This window comes from Ptychodera flava, chromosome 6, assembly GCF_041260155.1.
Source record: "Ptychodera flava strain L36383 chromosome 6, AS_Pfla_20210202, whole genome shotgun sequence".
Classification (NCBI taxonomy): Eukaryota; Metazoa; Hemichordata; class Enteropneusta; family Ptychoderidae; genus Ptychodera; species Ptychodera flava.
In genome coordinates, this window is record NC_091933.1 from 5,111,225 (window position 1) to 5,135,028 (window position 23,804).

Below are 23,804 nucleotides of genomic sequence, written 5' to 3' on the forward strand. Positions count from 1 at the left end.
GGCTTATCATGACTTGGAAACAAAAGTATTTGTAGTATATAAAGTAGTCCCTGCACTCACCCCAGTATCAAAACTAGAACTACTATTTTTTTCCGTTTCTAACAATTTTAAGCACTTTTCCCATCTGGATATTCATTTGTCTCTGTTGACAAGGTAATGATGGGAAATCATTTCACGTCTAATATATTTTTAGTCTTCACAAAACCATGTTAAAAACACCCAAAATGACCGCGAAACCCCATTGCAATATGTCGGCCTAAAATTCAAAATGTTCTTCATCAGAAGGGGGAAAACCGTCCTTACCACGCCCAAGAAATTGTATTAATTGTGTAATTTCATCAGTCAACTACCTCTCCGACCTGTAGTCTTTCAGAACAGTCGGTTTGTTCCACATGCTTTTAGCCTACACTGCGAACAAACTTATCACTGACAGTGGTAGTGGTTTTATTACAGATTCAGACTTCTGATTTGTCTCCATCAGGAGTTTTGCTGTATGCTTCTTTCCAACTTTCTTGTACTCTGAAGCAGATGCTTTTTGCCTGAAGTTCCATGAAAATTATTCGCTTCACATTCCTTAAACGGTTTTGTCATGTTCTACGGAGAAAAGCAAAAAGAAGGGGAGATATTGTCATTTCAGCTCGCGCATGCCTAAAGAATTCCTATAGGTAACTGAAAAAAGATGCAATAATTCAGACGGTTGAAAAAAAATATTCTAGGTGAAGCAGGGAGAAAAATCTCCCAAGCCCCCCATATCAAATGGTCCACCCCTAACCCATTGAATATAAATACTGATCTGTTTAGCCCTAGTTAGGCCCTAGGCGTATCCTATAATCCTTCCACAAACAACTGACTGAGACGTATGATGACTGTGACTTAGGCCCAGCTAGGCTTACATTCCACTATAGTACCAAAATATAATAAAGGTTATCGTGATATGATTTACTCCGGTCAAGACTATTCTTTTTTAAGATTTATTAAATACTACCTTTAATATCTATACCAGCCTTGTCATTACCCTGTACTAGAAGCGTACAAAAATCAGTCATTTGATTTCACCAGGACATACCACTGTGGTACGCAATGAGTTCACCTTGTATTGTGCAAACATCCAAGGCATGTAAATTTGGCGCCAAATAATTTGACCATCGCGAACTACGTAATCTGAGCTTGCGCAGTGTGGTTGTGTTCAACATGGCGGCACAGTCGACAGAGCAAGTGAGGCGATCTTTGAAAGAAGTCTTGCTGGAGAGCCTGACGGCAATCTTATCTCCCGAACAGCAGATCCGAGCGCATGGCGAGGAACAACTTAAACTTCTCGAGGTCACCGAAGGTAAAGTAGAATTCTCAAAGGAAGCATAAACCTTACTCAGAACATCACAACTCCAGAATGTCGCATCGGCCGCAGTGCAGTGTGTTCACATGACAAACTGACAGTGACGAGCCACATGTGTGAAACGTACCTATGCTATTGCTATGCCAGTGCCATCTATGATAAATTTCACAGTGTGGGAGTACAATAGAAGGTTGACTCGTGCCGTGATCAGCTGTTGATGGCCACCGCAGGAGCCCAGAACCACTCTATCATATCTAGCAAGCTCTCGACGTTTACACAAGACTGAGGTTTTGAGTAACCCATTCCATTGTACAGATTTGACAGCTGTACCCAGTGATGAATAAAATTCTTACATCAAGGACGTTAACCAATATATAAGCCTGGAAAGTATTGGAAACGATGATAATGATGTTGTATCGAAATTTTACGATCTCATTCCAGGATACGAGAACTATCCTGGAATGAGAGTTGACGGTCATCACTGTAATCGTACATCTCGTTCCCGTCCCATGAGTTGTGGTCCAGACTGACAGGGCCTTGTCTTGTTTAAGTCCATGATTATACATAACACGTAGCGTAGGCAACTTTATGTATGGCTTCTCAAAATGTAGGGAGATCATGGGAGTCAGTTTTACGTCCATTGGAAGAGCATGGCGTGTACGCAGCCTCAGAATATGCTATCCCTCTACATATTATTTCAAGAACAATTTAGAGAATATTTTGGAAGAATTTATGTAAACAGCAGCATGTTTTCAGCTGGGAGATGGTCATATTTTAAAAATTAAGCGCCATAACATGAACTGAGAACAAGTGAAACTCTTATAAACAGTAAAAGGCAGCAAGTATACTTTAACATAAAAGCAAAGTTACTTGTTCGTTGAAAATATCTTCGAAGGAGTAAACATTGAGTTTCAGTTCTGTAACTTCATCACAGTGCTTTGAGATTTGAAACGTTGTCGGTCAAAATTTAGTCAAAGAAATTTTTGAACAAAACACACTGAACAAGTGCTAGATATTGAGAGAACGAATTCAGCATAATTAAAGTTTTCAGTGGAATTTTCAAAATAAACTACCTCGGCTCATTCAAAATATCATTTTTAATAATGAACGCCAATGTTAATCAGCTTTACAAAAATAAAGGATTAGGGTCTGGAGCAGAGATTAATGAAGCTCACAGTTCATTTGCTGTACTTAATCCCAGCCATCAGCGAAATTCTAAATTAAAAACTGTTCTGGTGGCATGTGGGACTGCATGTTTCCAGCATTGTGTTGGGGCACAATGAAGTGTGTTGGGAGACAATGCAGTGTGCTTGCAACATGTAACTCTGTATCTTGATTTTATTGACGCTGCACATTTTGCATTATATATGATGTAGAGGCTACAACCCCTACGAAGTCATCATAAATTTCTTCCAACAACCCTTCAATATCAATAAACTATTATGTAAATACAGTATTATTTGATTCAATATCAATTTTGACAAGGGAAAATACTGCTCCTTAAGTTAAACATAGAGTGATTTTCTGAATCCTGCAAGGGCAGGGTTCCAATTTTTTTCTTCTTACTGAATTTCCAAACTTTTAAAGCTTCTATATATCCACTGTGACCATACAGAAGGGGGATGATTTATGTTTGGTCCAAACATTCACTTAGTATCAATAGAATTGTAAGATTTTAGTATTTTCTTGTCTTACTGACAAATTTGATGTTAACCACAAAATTAGGCGGAATGTCCACTGACCTGACCTGATTTGACCTCATTTGCATCACAGTGGAATGACCTTATGCAATGCGGCTTGCCTCAGCCAGTCATCTTCTCTAGGAATTCAACATCACCATAAAATTATGTTGGTCATGTTTTGTGCAAACCCATGACTTCGAAGGGTGCTTTTTGAGATGGAGGTAGCATTGTTCCCTCTTGATATGGCATATATGCTATACAACGAGAAAAATATTTTATATTATAAGGTTTTTTTCATATCATTGCCATGGTACTTCAGTGCAATAGACTTCAGAGCTCAATAAATTACATACACATTCTCGTTACTTGAAAATTCAAGTAATCCGATCATACTCCTGCAGACTTCAGTAGTTTTAAACTACTAGCACATTGGGCTGCCTTCCACATGTAAAATGTATACAGTAGTTTATCAAATCAGTTGCCCAATGAAAGCTTTGGAAAATAAAAAGTTGTCTGTAGAAAGAGGAAAGAAAAAATCCTTTCAGGCTTTGTACAGGTATTTTTCAGGATATTTTTTTGAAAAATAGTCTGTTCATTGACAATTTATCATTTGTTCTGCAGACCAATTGTGAATGTCTTGGGTTTTGCTGTTTTTCTAATATTACAAAGAAGTATTAAGCCATTTTGCTAAAAGTTTGGCAGTTTGCCAATCCAAAATAGCAATGTAAATCACTTCTGTTCACACCCTTGGTACTCATATTTACATGTAATTATTGGATGATTTTGCTGAGTCTAAGTGTAAGTAAAAGTTACATAGACTTTTCAGTGTGAATGTTTACATTGTAATTGCCTCATGTTTGAAAGATGTAAATAATTGAAAAGAATGCTTGTATGTAATGCTTGCATAGTCTGACACATGCTGTTTGTTGAATCTCAGTCGTTGTGTTTGAATTTACAGAATTTGGTACACATCTGGCAGAATTTACACTTGACCCGCAAGGTGCCCTAGCTATCAGACAGGTATGTAGATCTATAAAGATGGAAAGATAATGAGAAGGGGTTGCTTGAAAGTGCTTCTGTAGACAATTAGTTACATGAACTCATCATGATTGAACAGTGTAAATTTTCAATGCAAAGAACGAGTGAAAAACTCTTGTAGAACTAGCACTATCAGATTTGTCATTTCTGTGCTCAGCAAACCTGGCAATACTTATTGAAGGTGTGGAATTTACTCCAACTTTGCAAGAAGGCAAACTTTTTGTAGAAGTGCAGCGTTATAACAACCTTACAACATAAATACATATGATAATAAACCATTGTAGTAGTACCTGATAATTTTAATGTAAGTACCAGAGTTCATTCACCTCACATACCAGAAACCCAGCCACTGTTCAAGTTTTGTGATAAGGTTTCTTTCAAATCTCAATTGTAGAAATGGAACATTGACTCATCTTTGTTAAGAAATTCGATACATATAACGCAACCAATTTGATTCCATTTCTCCACGTATTAGTTCATGGATAGTTCTATGCATGACTTTCAGTCATTGACAGGTACTCTATAGTTGTGTAAATAATTCTGAATTTTTTATCATTGCAGCTAGCATCAGTCATCTTGAAGCAGTATGTTGAAGCCCATTGGTCACAACACAGCGACAAATTTCGATCTCCTGAAACACCAGAAAGTGTAAGTCTGTTTCTGATCTCAGAACCACAGTCTGCTCGTTTTGCATTAGATTTCATGTTAATTCTTTCACAGTTGACATAAAACAGCTAGAGTAGATATATTACCATTGACAGTGGTTTTGTTAAAAGCCAGCCACCAACCACATAGGTGGCTGTAAGGCAAACACAGCCTTTTGAACTGAGTACCATAAAAAAATCTGTTTCCATGGAAACACACTATCCTTTCCACTTCGGGGTCAGTATCATTTGCCCCCCCCCCCCTTATTTCAATATGGAACCCCTGTTTCAAAACTTAGTGAAACCCCATCTTGTTTTTATGAAAATAAAACAACTTTTTTTGCTGTAGACATAACAAAGGGATGGCAGCCATTTTTAACTTTGAACCAGTGGTAATAATATTTTAGGAAATTTGTTTCTCCACTACCAAAATTTTGATAGTGATCTCTGATTTTTACTCCTGATTTTGAGTGAGAATTGTGTGAAATTTCTTTGAGGAAAGTTTATGCAAAAGTTGAAACCTTTCAGTTCCAAGGTGCCTACTACTCAAAAGTGTAGGTACATGTACTACTCCAAGTACTCCAGTGTGCATTAGACTCTTTTACAGCCCCTTTGTGGCTGCTAAGTCTTTTTATAGTATGCCCTCTGGTGGCTGAGGGAGGTGAGGTATGAATTTGGAGCTTCACCTTGCTTGGCCCTATCAGTTGACACAGGACTTTGAACGAGTCTGAGCAATTGTGTACAGAATGGGAAAGGGTAAAATGATCAGACCACGGTCCCTCTATCATGAAATTAGGGATTGTATATTTGTACATGTATTTTGTACCTTACAAAAATCGGTTTTGATATTAAATGTTTTGTTGTTTGTTTGTTCTTGTGACAGGCTAAAATTGCAATTAGGACAATGCTGCCAAGTGGACTCCGAGAAAGCATCAGTAAAGTCCGAACTAGTGTGGCATATGCAATCTCTGCCATTGCACACTGGGATTGGCCGGAAGCGTGGCCGGAATTATTCCATGAACTGATGAGTGCTCTTACTAGTGGAGATAGTAACGCTGTGCACGGAGCTATGAGAGTATTGACAGGTATGTCAAATTAATCATGAAATTCACAAAAAATCAAGTTGAAATCCGCTTTCATCAGGCTGGTTGATACGATTCAAGTTTCATCAGAGTCACTTCAGTAGCGTCTTTTTGTCAGGAAGGTTTGTGCGCATTCCTATTGCAGTTTTGTAATTCACTGCCAGTAAGGTACAGCTTATCAAATTTGCGGGTTTTCCTGTATTTGTCTGAAATCCAAAGCTTTACAACTTGTGAAAAATTCTTGTTTTTAGTTATTTTGCCGATTGAGTGGCTCTTAAAGATTACCACATTTACTTGTGGGATGAAATTTGGAGAGTAAATGTGCATAAATGTTGTTTGTACAAAAGGAAATGTATCTTTATTTTATCATTCATGTTGAAAATGATTATATCAGAAATTGTTACATTAGACCGTATAGTTGGTATGCTTAGGGTCATGTGGTTTTCCCTGGATCATTTCATTTACTTCCAAAATTTTCACTGTTAAGAACATACAATTTGTATTTCCTTATGAAAATTATAAATAATTGATATTTCAAGACTGCCAATCAGTACTCAGTGTTCTTGGTATGTTAGTGTGCCATGGGCAATCTAGCTGCAGGTACAAAAAAGTCCTTTCATGCGTTGAAAGTAGTGCTTTAATTGTTGTTTCTCAGAGGAGGAGCAGTGACTGCCTCATCATTGTTTTATAACATGATGAGGAGTTTACTTACAACAAATAATCTGTTGAATTGATATTTATTTAATTTGCTTTCTTCTAGAGTTCACAAGAGAAGTTACTGACATGCAAATGCCGCAGGTTGCGCCTAATATACTACCAGAAATGTACAACATCTTCACCAACACCGAGGTCTTTGGAATACGTACCAGAGCTAGAGCTGTTGAAATTTTCAACACTTGTGCTGGTCTTATATTCAGTATGAATGAGGTCCACAAGGTATAGTATTTCTCGTAATGTAACTAAATCTCAGAAACAACCACATTTTTCATGTTGATCTCAACATTTCAACATTACAGACAGACATACATGCAGAGATAATTGATATACCGGTACATAAGATATTGTATTGATAGCATCTTTTCTTACCTGTTCCGCCCCTGTGCATATCTTTGAGTGACAATCTTAGTCAGAGAAAATGGCCCATAATACAATCTGGCTTGTAGTGATGTATAGAGATTCCATACCGGCTGCTAAATTTATAATTTCCCAAACTGAAAAAGGAAATTGTACTTTGGCAAACAGCTTTCTGTACCATAACCATTACTTTACCATATTTTCTACAAAAGCGCAAGAATTACTCTGCAATTATAATGTTGTTTTTTGCTATGTTTGTTAATATGTCAAAATGCAATATTCTACAACTTTGTTGTCACAATGAAGGCATAGGTTGATGTATGTTTTCCATTTTCTTATCAAAGTTTCATGATGTTCATGGACTAAAATTGAGCCAGGCTTTTAAGATGAGTGTGTATTTCCTCAGGACTAATTGTCAAGTAAAATTTTATCATCTCGATTTTGCAAGAGATCATTTTGCATCATATTTTTAAACAAAGACAGGAAAAATACTACCGGTATGCTGTTACATTGCTGCAGTGTTCACATCATGTCATCAACTGTTCATCTGTGTTACTACTTTATATTAACGTCAAATCAAATCTTTGTGTCCTTCGGCTGCATCTGTTGCTTATGGGACACAGATGTAAACATTTTCTTTTACACTCTCTCTTTAAATGTATATATTATTATGTTCTGTATACAGGGAGTAGCAAAGCAGCTGTTGTTTCCACTATTGCCACAGTTTGTTGTAGCGTTTGGCCATGCCTTGACATTTCCTGATGGTGATAAATCTGACAGCGGACTGAAAATGGAAGTCATAAAGGTGATCACACATGGACATATTGGATATAAAATATAATGTATGACTCAGCTTTGCAGATCCTGCCATCTTTCATTTTGTAGTTTTCTAGTAAAATGCCCGATTGAAGCCATATCCTCTATAGAAGCCACACCCCAACGTTGCAATGTTGTGTCTGCTTATTTTTGGTATTCTATGATATGTACATAACATTTAATGATGCATTTCCTTAACAAATGTAAACACAGTGTAGTATGTTATGACAATTGCTGTAGTATGCAAACCAATGATAGTGACTCATTCTAAGCGGAGATCGCTCATTTGACATTTACTCTGATTGTGTAAATGATGTACATGCAAACCTACCCCAGCGTATACTTTCAGTCACTGTTGTTGTTCATAGATTTTTGTGATTACTCTGTCAGAGATCACTGCTAGACAGTCACATGGAGAGCAAACTTGGTTGAAGCAGGCTGACATTTTATCACAAATTATAGCAAAAACCGGGACTATCTTTTTCAATTTACAATAAAAATGAAGTGGTGACAATATTCCATTTGCCATGTGAAATAAGGTTTTCGCTGTGATTTTGGAAAATGTCTGTAGAACATGTCTTTATTGGCTGAAGCTTATTTAAGGAAATAATTAGGATTGCAAATTCATAATAGGCCCAGGGGGCGTCCTGACTATAGTAAATTTAGATATGATTAGTTCAAAACAGATGAAGAAAATATTGGTTGTGTTTTTCATTTGTATAAAAATTCTTATCTCTATTTGTTTAAGTCAGTGCCCTGCTACCCTGCTACTATATCATCAAGTAACCTTGTAATTGTTTAGTCTTGTATCACAAGGAATAACATTCCTTCATTTGTGTGATTTTTAAGGCTCTTACAACATTAGTGAAGAGTTTTCCAGATCGTATGACGCAGTGGTTGGGTGACTTGCTCCCTCACATCTGGCGTGCTCTCACAGACAGTGCTGCTGTTTACATCAGAACAGAAGTAGAAAACTCGGAAGAGGCTGACAACCCAGTAGATTCTGATGGTATGAAATAATGAAAATTTTTCAAGTTTCTGCAGCCAGGCCCCCTGTGTTACATCAAATATCATCCCATTTTGTGCTTGTATCTTGACAGACTTGTGATTTGAGTCATGTTAATGTATGTGCTGACTGTTCATTATAGATTGCCATGTCTGCAGAATGTCTATTCTGTTTTAGGATTATCATTCCAAATTGGGATAATGAAATGTATTATTTGCCCTGAAGACAGTTGACCTTTGAATGATGCAACTTTTACATATTCCCCCAATTCCCAGTGAACAGGTCCACAATTACCATTGATAACAGTGGGTTTGGGCCAAACCATGGTGTTGAAAGGGTTTAAGGAGATTTTTTTCTGCCGCAAATGAGTTGCTAAGACACATGTGGTTGAGAGGCTAAAAATTGATGAAAATAAGAATTTCCGTGCCAAGATATTTGTGGAATGAAATTTTTAGACTTTCCTGAACATATTGTTTATTTACTACAAACCAGTAATACATGTATTGTCATATTTCAGGCGAAGTGCTTGGTTTTGAGAACCTTGTGTTTAGTATTTTTGACTTCATCCATGGTTTGATAGAGACTCCTAAATTTCGTTCGACTGTTCTCAAAAGTATAGAAGACTTGGTTTATTACGTTATTTTGTACATGCAGATTACAGAAGAGCAGGTATGTAAACTATGTAGAGACTTTTCTATGAGATACATGTACATCAAGTGTATGATGTTGAATTTTCACTGCATCTTCTTTTCTGATGTGAATTTTAGAGTGTGAATTTGGTTTAAATATATTGTAGGGGCTATTTTAAAACACAAACCGTGTAGTACTTGTTTTCAGAGTTTGTCATCTTTTTGTTGCAGTAGATGGTAAAATGCAGTGCAGGGGGAAAACCGGATATTCGGTTGCCCTGGCGACAATTTCAGGGTTAAAAATATGAGGAAATTTGTGGCAAAGATATCTATTGAACGAAAAGTCATACAACAACCGAATTTTTTCTGTAGCATCAGATGTATATGTATTACAATATGAACCTAAATCTATGACTGTATAAGATGTCAATATAAATTAAATCATAGTCATCTCGGTAAGATTGAAAAATTAATAAATTTCACAACTTTCCGTCAAGTTTCTACTATGACATGATTGGATGACCTTGTTTTTTGAGATTTATTTTGTAAAGTATTTAATTTCACATATGTTGGCTGATTTTCATTGCATTCCAACCATTCTTTCAAGAGTTATTACTGCCACAAGAAACGAATGCAGTACAAAACACAATTGTTAGGAGTATTGGATTGAAATGTTTACAACATAAAGGTGATACTCATACTTCATGCAAAGTTTACGACCTCAAAATAGGGTATTGGACAAGTTTAAATTGTCAGTTAGAATTCTATTTACAAAAGCCTGGTTGTAATTGCTTTCTAAGTGAAAAATGAACTGTTAATTATCAAAAAAACACATTGATTTTATAATCAGCATGATAATGAAATTCATGTGAGATTCTTTACTTGTTATGTATATGGACACCGTAACGTCTAATATGGTTTGTTTTCTGGTTTAATTGCTATACCTGAATGAAAATCTTCATATGCCTTACAGTAATATCCACACAAAATATAAAACAGAATCATTTGTTGCAAATTTCTTCCCGATTACTCATTGATCTGGCTTTTTTAGACTGCAATTAGTCTCAAACTCACAATTTCCACAACGCCATATTTTTACCTCTGAAAAAGCTGCTTCAATAAGCAAGCAAATAGTCACTACTTCATACATGATGCCATAACTCAACAAAGTTTTTAGGCAACCAAAAATAGCGTTTACCTGTTTTGAATATATAATTAGACTAAATAAATTTGACCAGGGGTCAGTGGGAAAAAAACGCGATTTTTCTCGATTTTAGTTAATATTTTTTGAAGAATGATATAGCTTATTTGAAAGTATACATGTCGAGGGTGACAATGAAGGAAAAAATAATATTTGATTTTTTGAGCATTTGACCGACATTAGCCCAGACGATGGCCTTAAATATTTTGTAGTAATTGCCATACAACTTCCATGTGGCTTGATGTTTTTTTCAGAGCAATAATGTGCTTTACGCAGTTGCAAAACTCAACATCCATTACATGTTTAGAGACATTAGTATGACCTCTATGAATATTCATGTTTCATGACCCCCCAAAAAGAACTCTGTGACTGTAACACAAAAAAACCAAAACTATCTATACAGATAAGCAATGAGGCATTCAAGGTGTATTTACCGTTCCAAGGATCAGAACCAAAGATATTGACCTGTTTTGTTGACCGGTGGTTGTAAAGACTGTGATACCGTGGATTTACAAAAATAGAAGGACCTATTTTTGTACATCCATGGTGATAGCATGTTCAGAACCACCCTTACAAAACTACGAGGTACTTCATGATAATCATTCATCAGTTAGATATATGCTAGAATCATGCTGAAGCACAGAGTTCCAACATATCACTCTTGGGGGATGTCTGTCACTTTATTAGCCAGGAGGTGATCCTCAGACACTTACATTTGGTGTAGTATTTGTTAGTTGTACCAGTTATCTATTTACAATGCATTGTGCACTTTGTGAAATTTAACTTGTGAGCCAATGCTCATCATTTGGGAATTATTTGATGTAACAAAATGAATGAACCAACCTGTATGCTTCAGAAAAAAAGAGTATGGAGTTGTGCTGCATATCAACTGAACTCAATTTCTGCTTCAGTGAGAAGTCTCTTGTACCGTGTACACTAACAATTCTTGTCGTGTAGATGAAGGACTTCATGTTAAATACTGATTACTGTATGTAGAATTTCCTCTAGGTTAAATACTATATGTAGAATTTGGCGTACAGGTATTTTATCTGTTGAGCTATTGGCATAACACAGAGGGGAAATTTGCCCTGCCACACTGAGCTGACACAACAGCTGCAGTAATCATGCTGCTGTATCCAGAATGTTGTAACTGATTCTAATAATTTCTTTCTTAAGGAGAAGTCTTGGACTGCAAATCCTAATCAGTTTGTTGAAGACGAAGATGAAGCCACATTTTCCTATTCCGTCAGGATATCTGCCCAAGATCTCTTCCTGGTAAACTCAATCACATCCTTGATTTTGCATGCATGACAAGATAAGATTAACTGTCTTGCGCCATTTTTCTTCCTTCATGTGTTCTCAAGAAGAGCCAGTTTACGCTTACCTGACGATCACTGGTCCAGTCTTTCTTAAGAAAGCAGTTAGGTGTTCTTATTGAGCCTTACATGGTTTTGTTAAGCAACTGGACTCCCTAGGATTATGTTGATTTTTAAAATCGATCTTTGCATGCCCCTTGTTCTTCAGTCTTGTTATTATGGGGATCAATGTTCTAACTATATAGATTTTAAGTCCTATGTTGTCCAGTATTCTTTTCATATATGATTGTAGAGTTGAACAAATATTATTAAAATAGTACGGTATACACACCACATATTTAGTTGGCCTAATGTTCTGACAAAAAGCATATTTGATTTTGTGGGTTTTAGATATTGCATAATCCAAAGTATGTGAGATGTTGAACAGAAACTGTTTATTGTCATGAAAGGGGATGATAAATAGGTTAGCAGTGGACTGTGGAATCCATTGATATTTGTCAGTCTTTGCTGTGGTATTTTATAGTTGATATAATGTTATTAAAAGTAGAATACATGCCACACATATATTTGGAGTCTTTGACACTCAATGCCGCATGATCAGTATTTCTCTCTCCACGTTAATGACAATGATTTGTTGTTGTGTCTGTGTTTCAGTCCATAGCCAGTGAATTTCAAGCTCAGTGTGCCCATGGCATTGTGGGTGCGGTTACAAAGCATCTCCAAGAATCCAAGATAGCATTGAACTCTGGCAACGGAAACTGGTAAGAATGAATTGCATTATCGCCACTGTCACAAAATTGAAGCCACAGAACCTACTAGCAAGGATTATCTTTCCATTACAACAGTTATCTTTTGTTGTTGAGTAATATACACGTATAGTCAAATTCTCCCCACATTCTGTTTGTCCATATACTCTTGGTTATTTATACATGGAGGTGACCTTATTGAATGGTATTCACATCATTATAAAACAAGTAAGTTTGTAGTTTTGAAAGATGTTTCTGTCACATTTTGGTGAAAAAATTGTCTGATAAACTAGAACTATACGTGGTATATGATATGGTATCATTGGTTACTTGCATTGGTTACATGCACTGATCAATATCAGAGAAATGAGAATAGGTGGCAGAATTTAAACTGGTATTGATAATGGTTTGCATGTTTCCTATATTAAGGTGGAAGATTCATGAAGCCTGTCTTCTAGCTATGGGATCGGTGAAAGCCTTAATCATTGACATGGTAACCAGTGGAAAATTGCCATTCGATATGAACGACTTCTTGACATCAGTAATACTAGCTGATCTCAATATAGGAGGTACGTATGTATGTGCAATGAAATCAACATTGTGTGAATATCAATGATGTGTTGATGTATGATTTCAGTAGCTGCAATTACAATGTATAACCACTTTCTGAACAAATATTTGGTTTTGTTTGAAAAGTCACAATGACATAATGTAAAATCTTGTCATACTTTCTGCAAATTCATTTCAATATTGTATTGTTTACAAGAATAGACAAATGCTTGTATTGATACAAAAAACCTGGAAGTGCTAAAGGCAGTTTACCAGGAGTCCATCCAAAGTTATCAAAAACATGTTTTTCCTAATAGTAGTTTGCGAGCCCTATGATATTTTATCATCTTTACATATTTTGAACACAATGAATTCATGATAACACATGGACACAAATAAATATTTTGGCATACTTTCTAGGCAAAGCTCATATTTGAAGGGCAGCGAAGACTTTATGATTTTTCCAATCAGTGATAAGTGAAATCAACATGTACACCCATCTGTATTTCGAAACTTTGCATTAATGTAAGTTAATTTAATAAAGAAAAGAATAAAACAATCAAATATCAAAGAGTCAACATGAAAAAATCTAGACCATTTCCAAGAAAGAAGTAACAACATGTACAGTGATCTGTAATATACTGTATGAGTTTCCTAATTTTCTAAACTTCATGTTTTGTGCCAGTTTTATCCACTGTCTAAAAATTGAAGATCCTTTACACATTGAGCAAATAATGCTGTATATGACAAATAAATCATACAATTCATTTTTTATTTTAAATTTAACAGAATATTTTGGAGTAGAAATTAGGCAATGTTTTCCTGACAAATCTTTCTAATGGAAATATTACATGTAACGTCTCAGATATCGGCAACATGGATAATGCAAGAATCTGCAAGCAAGCAAGCAAGGAATCCAACACAAGTTTACATTGTAACTTCACATTAACATCTGTGTTTTGCTGTTTCTATTTCAGTGTCACCATTTTTATTAGGAAGAGCACTTTGGGCTTCAAGTAGATTTACATTGGCAATGAACCCTCAGCTACTTCAGAAGTAAGTCTATCATACTTCATCATTGTTATTCCTCTTCACCATTGTAGGATAGGCAATTCAGTTTGAAATGCAAAAGAAAAGATTCTGTTTTTAAACCCTCTCAGGGCTAGTTTTGATAACTATTGTTGCAAAACTAATCGTGAAGTTTCATCATCTCATTGTCAATAATGCTATGTAACTTATTTTCTTTGATCTTAAGCACCTTCTTTCAAGTTGTAAAACTTGCATCCTTTTCAAATCAACATTTTACTCACTTTCACTGGTATTCTGCTGTTTAAATTTCTGTAGATTTTTAGAGGCCACAGTAACCGGTATTCAAAAGACCCAGCCACCATCTGTCCGTGTTTGTGCTGTGAGGGCAGTATACGGTTTCTGTGACCACTTCAAGACTGAGGAAAGTGCACAAATCATAGTACCATATTTACCTCACATAGTCGATGGACTTGTGTCTCTAGCCTTAGAGTATGGATCAGAGGTGTTAGCTCTGGTAATGGAGACGATATGTATGGTTATTTCAGTAAGTACAAGTTGTACGATGTATTTCAGTTTGTGTTTTAATGTATTTTGACTGCTTTTCTTCATTATGGAGATGTATCAATACATTATGGGAGATGGGATTGTCAGAATGAGAGAATGGAAAGTTGTTCATCTGCAATATTACAGTTTTTTTGGGGGGAGGGGGGAGGTAGGTAGATTCTCAGAATATACATCTGTTCCCTATTCATCTTTGCAAATGTGGTTTTGCAAAAGCAGGGAAACTGTTCTTTTGAATGATTCTCACTCTACAAAAATAATTTTTACTTTTACTGATCTGCACCTTCGGATGTAATGGCGTAGCTCTGATGATGACAAGAACATAAAAGTATTCGTTTATCCTTTGATATGCAGTTAGATACCAAATAAATATTACAGTTTCAAAAGTAAACAAAATGATATGTAATGAACATAAAAATGTGGCAATGTGAAAGTTCAGTGCCAGGATCTTCTGCGCAGACTTGTAATATTGCTTAAATATTCTTTTGTTTTTAATCAGCTGTACAGTTTTTACTCTCAAGATTGTAATTCATAAATGCACAGTGATGTTGACCTAAACGTGATGGTACATACAGTTACATTCATACGTACACCAATCAGGGTTGTACTAGTTCACTCACATGTGAAACATTGTATGTGTTGTTAATTTCTACAGATTGACAAGGCATTTACAGTGACTGTAGAAAACAAAGTAGCTCCCTTGACGATAGCATTATTTCTTAAGTATGGACAAGGTGAGCACATGAATTTATACAATTGAACCCTTTTCATCCAAACCAGAGTGAAAACACTGATAAGGAAAGGAGTGAAATCAGTGTTAGTCAAGTCCTTTTAATTACCCCGTGTCAAAGAATCCTGCATGTGTTTACAGTTTGAGTACTGTAATCCTTAGGGATCATGAAAGACTACAGTGTAAATTGTATGTGTGATCTAGTATCTGGGTATACTGCATGTATACATGATTTAATCTTGCAAATCCAGAGGTAAGGACAGATAACCAATACAGAATAATAATTTACCTCAGATCATGCACTATGTACCAGTAGGTTTTCCATATCATAATTCAAACTGTTAACCAGGAAAATCTTTAAGTTTTGTAGAAGAGTTTTCACTAGACCTCTTCGTATTTTGGAGTTAATATTTATGAATAATGAAAGATTAACATGAAAAGATGTATGTAACATAAACAATGTTTTTTTCTTTTAAACTTTTTGCAGATCACCTTATAACTTCTTTAGCACAAGATATTTTTCGTGAGTTGGCAAGGAATGAAGGTTGCCAGCAATCATTACAGGCAAGACTCCTGCCACCAATCAATAGTCTCCTAAATTTACCCAACGATAAGGTTCCTCTTGGCATGGCCGCTGTAAGTACTGACCTCTCAATCTAATTACATCTTGAATATTTTGTGTGTTTGGCAAGAATTGTTTTACAATATATCTTAGCTGTGAATCAGTTTTATTCAGGCTTTACAAAGGAGAAACAGTATTATTGCTGAGGTTTTAGAAGATAGGTTAGTGATTTGGGACGTTAACCATTGCTGATGTTCTCTAATCTACTTGCATTGGTATACATGTACCTAGGGAAACACTGATGACATTTATCAAGTACTGCCCTTTACAAAGACACATGAGAAATGGAGAAACCTCAAAGTGATGGGTTGCTTTGTCTGTTACCACAAATTATAAATTGAAATAATCATTTTGGGTAGTACAACATCTGTAATGTGAGTATTTTAAGTGAACACTGCGGTAAGCAAAGTATAGCGCTTATTCAGTTCACAATTCTACGCTCTCTCTCTCTCCCTCTCTCTCTGCATCTAGGTGGCTATGGATGTACTTTGCACAGTGGTGCGGAATAGTGTAGTGCCACTGTCTGATGCATTAATCAACACATCATTTCCAGCTGCAGCACAGTGTACTTTAAGAACAGATGACAATGCTGTGATCCAGGTAAAAACTTCCTGATTCAATGATTCCTTCTGATTGTGCTCTCAAGGCAGCGTGATCATTTCTGAAAAGGCCTTCAAAATTGCTAAAAAAAGACATCCTTTTTTGAAATATTTTGAGCTTCCAATCTGTGGGAAAAAATGACATGCAGAAATTTTGGTGATTATTTTCCTAGTTTTCATAATGGCAGGCATAAAGAAAACCCCCTTGTTGATATATCAGAGGTCAGTGCACTCACTGTATCTAACATGTTCTGTCATTTTTCTACCAACTCCTACAGAGCGGTGGTGAGTGTATGAGGGCGTATGTCTCGGTAGGGTTTGATCAGCTGGTCAATTGGCGAGACGAGGCTGGTAACAATGGTCTAGTCTACGTCATCAAAGTCATCTCAAGACTCCTGAATTTACAGACTTCTGAGTTCACGGCTGCTTATGCCGGCCGACTGGTTTCTTCTCTGATCTCCAAGGCTGGCCATAGTCTTGGCAGTGACCTTGACCTTATGCTGAGAGCAGTGCTCAGCAAGATGCAGCAAGCAGAATCCCTCAGCGTTGTACAAGTAAGAATCTATATTTTGTAGTTCTTTTAATTTCACAGGATTTATTCATTCAGAATTAGCTGTAGTCACTCAGCCTGTTGTTGAATAGTAGTCAATAACAAATGAACAGTGATCTTTAGAAAATCGTAAATGATACAGATTTAAAGAAATCAGAACAGCTGACATGAACAACAATCGTGAGCTAAGTACATATAAACTGCTGGAAACTGAGAGAACATACACTGTAGTCAAGTGAGCTTCAAGTTCCATTTGTATTTTGGTACAATTTTTTTTGGTGTACCTTCTGAAAACAAGCCAAAGAATAGTTTATAGAGATTTTTAACATTTCACTTTCATGAATAGTTTTAACTACATTGAACTCTCACTGCTTGTTTCAGTCATTCAAATTTTACTAAGACTGGTTTGTTTCACTTTCACTTTTTGATAAGGAAACAAACAATGCTATGTCATTAACAATGAGGTTTTCTGTTTGCTTTTTTCATTTCAGTCTCTCGTCCTGGTATTTGCGTCATTGATGCATACACAAATGAAGGCTGTGTTAGAATTTCTGACTGCACTGTGCCAGGGCCCACTGGCAAATCTGCCCTGGAATTTGTATTGACAGAGTGGTTAGCCAGACAGCATCTGTTCTATGGTGCCTATGAACGCAAGGTCAGGTGAGGACATGGTTATTTTTCTCCTACCTGCTACCAGAGATAATTTGTGCAATCTGTGCCATTATGGTAAATATTGGTAATAATGATAACGGTGATGATGATAATTATAATTATTACTACCCCTCTATTACTATGGGTAACCACTATTGTTCTAAATCCTGTAAAACTTAAAGAGGAGATGCACAAATGTGTATGAGTATTTTTGAAACACACCAAAGAAATGACTCAGACTGTATATGAGGAGCAAGTGTAAAAAGATATCAGAGTGGCTGTATTGATGCTGGTACAGTAGATTGTACAAGTTTCAATACTTTTAAAGAAAGGTTGTGCAGATATTTGTGTTGTGTTGTGCATTATTCTCATATTCCTCATTGTGGCTGACTGCTGACAATGGAGAAAGCTGAGTGCATTCAGGTGAATGGAAATCGCACTTGCAATTTGAAAATAAAATATTGAAGAATGATGACAAAAAGAATGAAGTCATTGCGTACTTTAGGAGTAACATCATATACAGCCCTTCAGCTGGTACTATATTATTTCACATGTATCTGTTCATTACAGCACCATGGCATTGGTCAAACTGCTTGAACATATCATTACAACAAGTGACAAGAGATTTGAAGGTATCATAGTGAAGGGAGACCAGATCTTCAATCTGGCTGAGGGAATCAGGACCAGATCCAGAGCAGCACAAAGTGAGTAGTCACTTCTCTCTGAGTATGAGTGAATGAGTATTACTATGAAAATGTAACCAGTGTGTAATCATTCCCCCATTACTGTCAAGGTGTAATGTACAGACATGTGTATGCCGTAGCAGATTATGGATATTTTGAAATGAAATGCAGGCAGTGTGTCATAGCAAACATGATTTCTGGAAATTGTGTGTCAGTTTGATGAATAATAGAACTTTTTTTGCATCAACTCTATATCTTTACATGTGATAAAAAAATATCTGCTGGTATCACAGGTAATTCATTTGTGTCGTGGTCCCTGATGTTGGTTTAGAGGGCACAATGAATATTTGTTATAATGCCTGTATTTGGTTGGTGTTTAAGGCAATACGGAAGGATTCAAATTGCTAAGCAACGGTTGCTAAGGGTGATTTCCAAAATCAATTAAAATGCAAAGTTTTCATGGTTTCTTTGCATAATAAAGATTTACAGAACCATACAATTCCAAAGACGCAGGTTTGTCAGGCGATTGGTCAGTGACGTCACACATATACAAATTTTCTCAGCTCTATTTTAAAACGTTTCAGCTCCTACAAATTTGCACCAAATTTTCCAAAATTTCAGAATGTAACACATGAGATACCTGTTTAGAGCCCCTAGCATGGATTAGGTTATCTGTTTGAGTACAAACGATTTTTGAACAGGAAAATATCTACTGTGTCATTTTGTGAAATTTTGAAGGGTTTAACGGCGATATCTCACAAACGGTCCGGAATTTTTAGAAACGCATGCTTATCTTTATTCTCACCTATGACTTCAATAATCCTACCAAAAATCAGCTAAATTGGCTTACAATTGAGAGAGTTGAAAGCTTTTGAGCATTTTCAAAATATCAGGAATCGAAAATCCATAGAAAACAACGGAACGGTAAGATTTTGCACGTGCAAAAGTGCGCGTTTGGAACGTTGCCAGCGATAGCAACCAACGCGCGCTTTAAATCCTTCTGTATCGCCTTAAGTAGAATATAATGTACAGACAGTTTGAAGGGATGCTCGATTTTGCAATTTTACTTGAAATTCCAGATCAGCTGCTGATGTGGACTTGTTTTGTTACCAAGTAAAAGTGATACAGAAACAATCACCACCAGTTGCATGGAACATCAAATTTGAATATTTAAAATGGAGTTGTCATATGACAAGTTGAACCTAGCTTTAAAACAGGAGAGTTCAAAAAATGTAATTTACCTCTTTCATCAATTTTCTGAACAGTGCCAGAAGAGTGGACCATGATTCCAGTTCATGTTAAAATATTTAAATTACTTGTTAATGAGCTGTCAAACGCCATGGAAACGAATATGTCAAGACAGGCATCTGCAGGTGGCGAAGACCTTGATGAGGTAAGATTTTCAAATCATAATCTATGTAGTTCATTTTCCTTTGCATCCTGTCTGTTTCTTCATTTCAACCAGCCAGACAAAACACAAAGTAATGCATGAGTTATAGCTTCCAGGCCGGGAAAGAGCATAATACATGTAGAATATATTATCCTCAGCCAAGTCAAAAGCATACAGATCAAAGCAGCATTAGAGTTGCCGTTATAGCAGTACATAGTTTTTGTTCAATATTTGTATTTGCAGGGAGAAGGCTGGGATGATTGTGAGGATGAAGAGTATGAAGATGTAGAGGCTGAAGGCCAGACTCTATCAAGCATTCTTGGAATGTACGCGCCAGCTTCAGACTTTGCTGGTAAGAACTCTTCTGTAAAACAATTAAACACATGAATCATGCTGTGATAACATGTGCTTTCAGCAAATTAAAATGACATGTAGATGTACACTTGATTTGACGGTATGTTTTTCAGGAGGAATGGTATGTAGATACTAAAGTTGGTCAAAACCAAATATAGTGATTGAGTAGACAGATTTCCTCAGTGAAACAGTAACAAGATACAATGTGTAAGACGACATAAATTGTTCTCATTTTGGCATCTTTGAATTTTTTTAAGGGACTCAAGCAATGTATAGTCCGTTGGACACCTATATGTAGGCAACAGGAACCAATTTAAGTCTCATTGCTAAAATGATAAAGAGATTCCACATACTATATTACATGAAAGTTGTATCTTATTGTATATTGACTTTTTATTGAATGACGGAAATGGCGGAAATATATTTAACATGTAGCAGATTTTGGATGAATAGATAGACAATATGGACAGAAATACTAGGACAAACATCTTCCATGATGGTAAATGGAGTGCAGAGTATGGGATGTAGCAATTAAGAACGATATACCATTGGAATATTACTAATTAGAGACATTTAACTGGGAGTGGTATTTTTATTTTACAGATTATGGTTTTGATTGCAGTGATGAGGATGAAGATGACCCAGACACAATAAATGATCCAATTTATCAAATTGATGTACAGGTACATGTATGAATAGAGAATATTTGAAACTTCAGTTCTTGGAGGAGGAAAGCCAGAAGACTGACATTGAAATTGTCAGACTGTGAATATGATGTATGTTACAAGTTACAGCAGCTTTTCTGTCCCATTTTACTCACCATCCTCCTGGAAAAACTGCCAAAAATCTTGTAGACAGTTCTGGAATTTTCGTTACCTTGGTTTTGAAACCCTTTTTGAAAATCAATAGTTTAAAAATTGCAAGAGATATTGAAGAGTTATTCCAACTGACACAATATTATCTATTCTCATTTACAGGCATGTTTAACGGAGTTTCTTCAACGATTGTCCCAACAGCCATGTTATGCACTTTTTGTACCTGCCTTAAGTGACAATGAAAAACATGTCCTTCTATCAGCCAGTATTCCAGTTCCTACATAGAGAGAGAGAGAGAAGTAACAATCCAAGGAAACTAGAAACTATATGCTGTGGCCTTTTACATGTTTACATTTTAAGAATGCTGGGGATGTTCTTGTCGTCTCAACACTGAGAAGGATGACATTGAGTATCAGTGTATCAGTGTTAAGCTGTCGCCATCAGAGTCTTAGATGCAATACTGAGGTCTTATAAATATGTGTTTCCTGTAAGTCTGCGTACCCTCTTGTAGACTGGCTGACCTAAACTTTTGTAGGATTTTCAAGAATGATATGTGACTTAATTAAAGTTTGCTATTTTCATTGGAATCGTCAGATGTAAAAAGAAAATTGAAACATTTCCTGACTGATTTGCCGTATTTCGTGGGGGCATATCACAGGAAACACACATTTTGTTTATTGTTGCCAGTGTAAAAATATCAGCTATAAAAGCAAGAATCAAATTTTCAGAGGATCTGATTGACAAACATGCTTATTCCTGGTTTCAAAAATTATGTCGGTCATGCAAGTGTGGACATCGGATGTTTGTGATGGGTGGACTGGGAATGAGTTACTGATATCAAAGTTATCTGAAGAATATTTGAACCCAAGCTAGGCATCTTAAATGTATCACATAGAACTTAAAGGGACAACTTTTGATGATTATTTTCACAACTTTTGTTTCAACTACAGTTTCTTGCTAAACTCCCCAAAACATGTTGAGATACACAGTATTCAGCTTGTCAACTCAGCCAGTACATGTGTAGACTGTATTGTTATGTTAATATGTGAGTTTTGCTCCGGCTAGAATTCAATGCGAACAATAACAATGCATTTTAAACATAAAGACGCTGTGTTGACAAGCTAAATAGTGGTTGTTTCAACACACTTTGGGAATAACATCAGCAACTTACACTTCACATACAAAACAAAAATAGTGAAAAAAGCATCAACAGTTAGAGCTACTGCCCCTCAATTAGATAAAAGTAAGTTTTCCAAATTTATGTCCAAGTTGGTTGCCACATTTCACACTGATAACTCTTCCTTCTTTGTCAAGTGTTGGTCTCGTCAGCAATCATAGATGGCAAGGGTGTATACATTGTAAGTTCTCTTTGATGACTTTATAAAACCTTACTGACTGTGTTGTGCTAACACTTGAACATTGCTTACAAACAATGGTGAAGATGTCCCACAGAACATCAGACTTAATTTATAATTTGTTTTTATTTCAAATGTTTGCAATTCCATAATTATTGTACAGAAGACCATCAATTGTGTATTTTATTTTGACATGTAAGTTTTGAATAATATTTTTTTTATGCATGTAATCAAATGTCAGCTTTATATCTCTGTTCAACCTGTGAAAGAAGCTTTTCTTATCGAAAATGCTCTTGCTCCTGTGTGCTTTCAAGAATACAATAATGTATGATAGTTTAGCAATAATGTGCTACTAAAATAAATGGCCTAAACTATAATTGTTAATTGTTCATCTTTATATATGTAAAATATAGCTATATGTGCTTTACAAATGCATTTATTTTAGTGCAACGTAGAAAAATGTGTAGAAAAATTGATCACTAAAAATATAATTTCTTCAGGTAGCCTTATTAGAATCAGATAGGCTTGTTTGACCAAATGAGAATAATTGTGACTTTATGATAAGTCTGTGCACTCTAAAACAAGATATACATAGTTCAATTTTTTTCCAAGACTATTTATTTTTGACATTTGTATCCTTTATGATTTCAGATGCATTCTAGAATTGCTAGAAAAAATAAAACATTAAGTTCGTTTGAGTCAGTCGTGAAGGGTTTTGCAACACACTTTTGTCATAGTCGGTTAAAAGTAGCAAACCTGATGGGAGTGCATAAACTGTGGTTATTGAACCAGGAGAAAGATGTCAAACATATGAAGTATAAATGTATTGTTTTACTCACAGCTTTGAAATGGCAATCATTGTTTTTTTTTTGAAACTTACAACAGATGAAAGCATACATGTGTATTGTCATTTGAAATGGTGATAACTGTAAGACTGACCAGTGGTAAATAAACTACACCTTATTGTGGTTTATATCTAAGGCATGTGTCAACCATTCATTTCTACACACTGATAGGAAAACCATGTGATACACTGTTTAAGGGGCACCTTGAACCTTGAAGTGTTATGGTCGATGTAGATAATTAACTGTGCTGTCAGCCATGTTGAGCTCACCGAAGAGACTTGTGTAGTGTAACATCAGTGTTCACATGTCATTGTCCTTTGAGATAGAAGTGCCTCAGGGACAGATATTCAGACTCTGTTATGCTCAACGGAAAGTAGACGATGAGATTAAATGATACCTTACTCAATTACTAATTTACATCAGACACTTTATTTCTAAAAACTACACTAGTATCTCACAATATTGCTTGCGAGCGGCAAGTTCTCAAAGACAAGAATAACAAAT

The 23,804-nt window shown here is 35.9% G+C and overlaps 1 protein-coding gene across 1 annotated transcript; it reads left to right on the forward strand.

Moving 5' to 3' along the window:
- Positions 1-1,182: 1,182 nt before the first annotated feature.
- On the forward strand, positions 1,183-23,435 carry LOC139134662 (importin-9-like). Its single transcript, XM_070701628.1, is given in 24 exon segments — positions 1,183-1,330; positions 3,974-4,035; positions 4,615-4,701; positions 5,581-5,782; positions 6,540-6,715; positions 7,539-7,658; positions 8,519-8,678; positions 9,193-9,344; positions 11,682-11,780; positions 12,476-12,582; positions 12,997-13,136; positions 14,094-14,172; positions 14,461-14,689; positions 15,362-15,440; positions 15,924-16,072; positions 16,530-16,658; positions 16,936-17,211; positions 17,699-17,761; positions 17,764-17,867; positions 18,429-18,562; positions 19,807-19,934; positions 20,175-20,283; positions 20,889-20,968; positions 21,263-23,435. Coding segments are annotated over 24 exon segments (3,126 nt in total). The 5' UTR covers positions 1,183-1,191; the 3' UTR covers positions 21,386-23,435.
- The last annotated feature ends 369 nt before the right edge of the window (positions 23,436-23,804 follow it).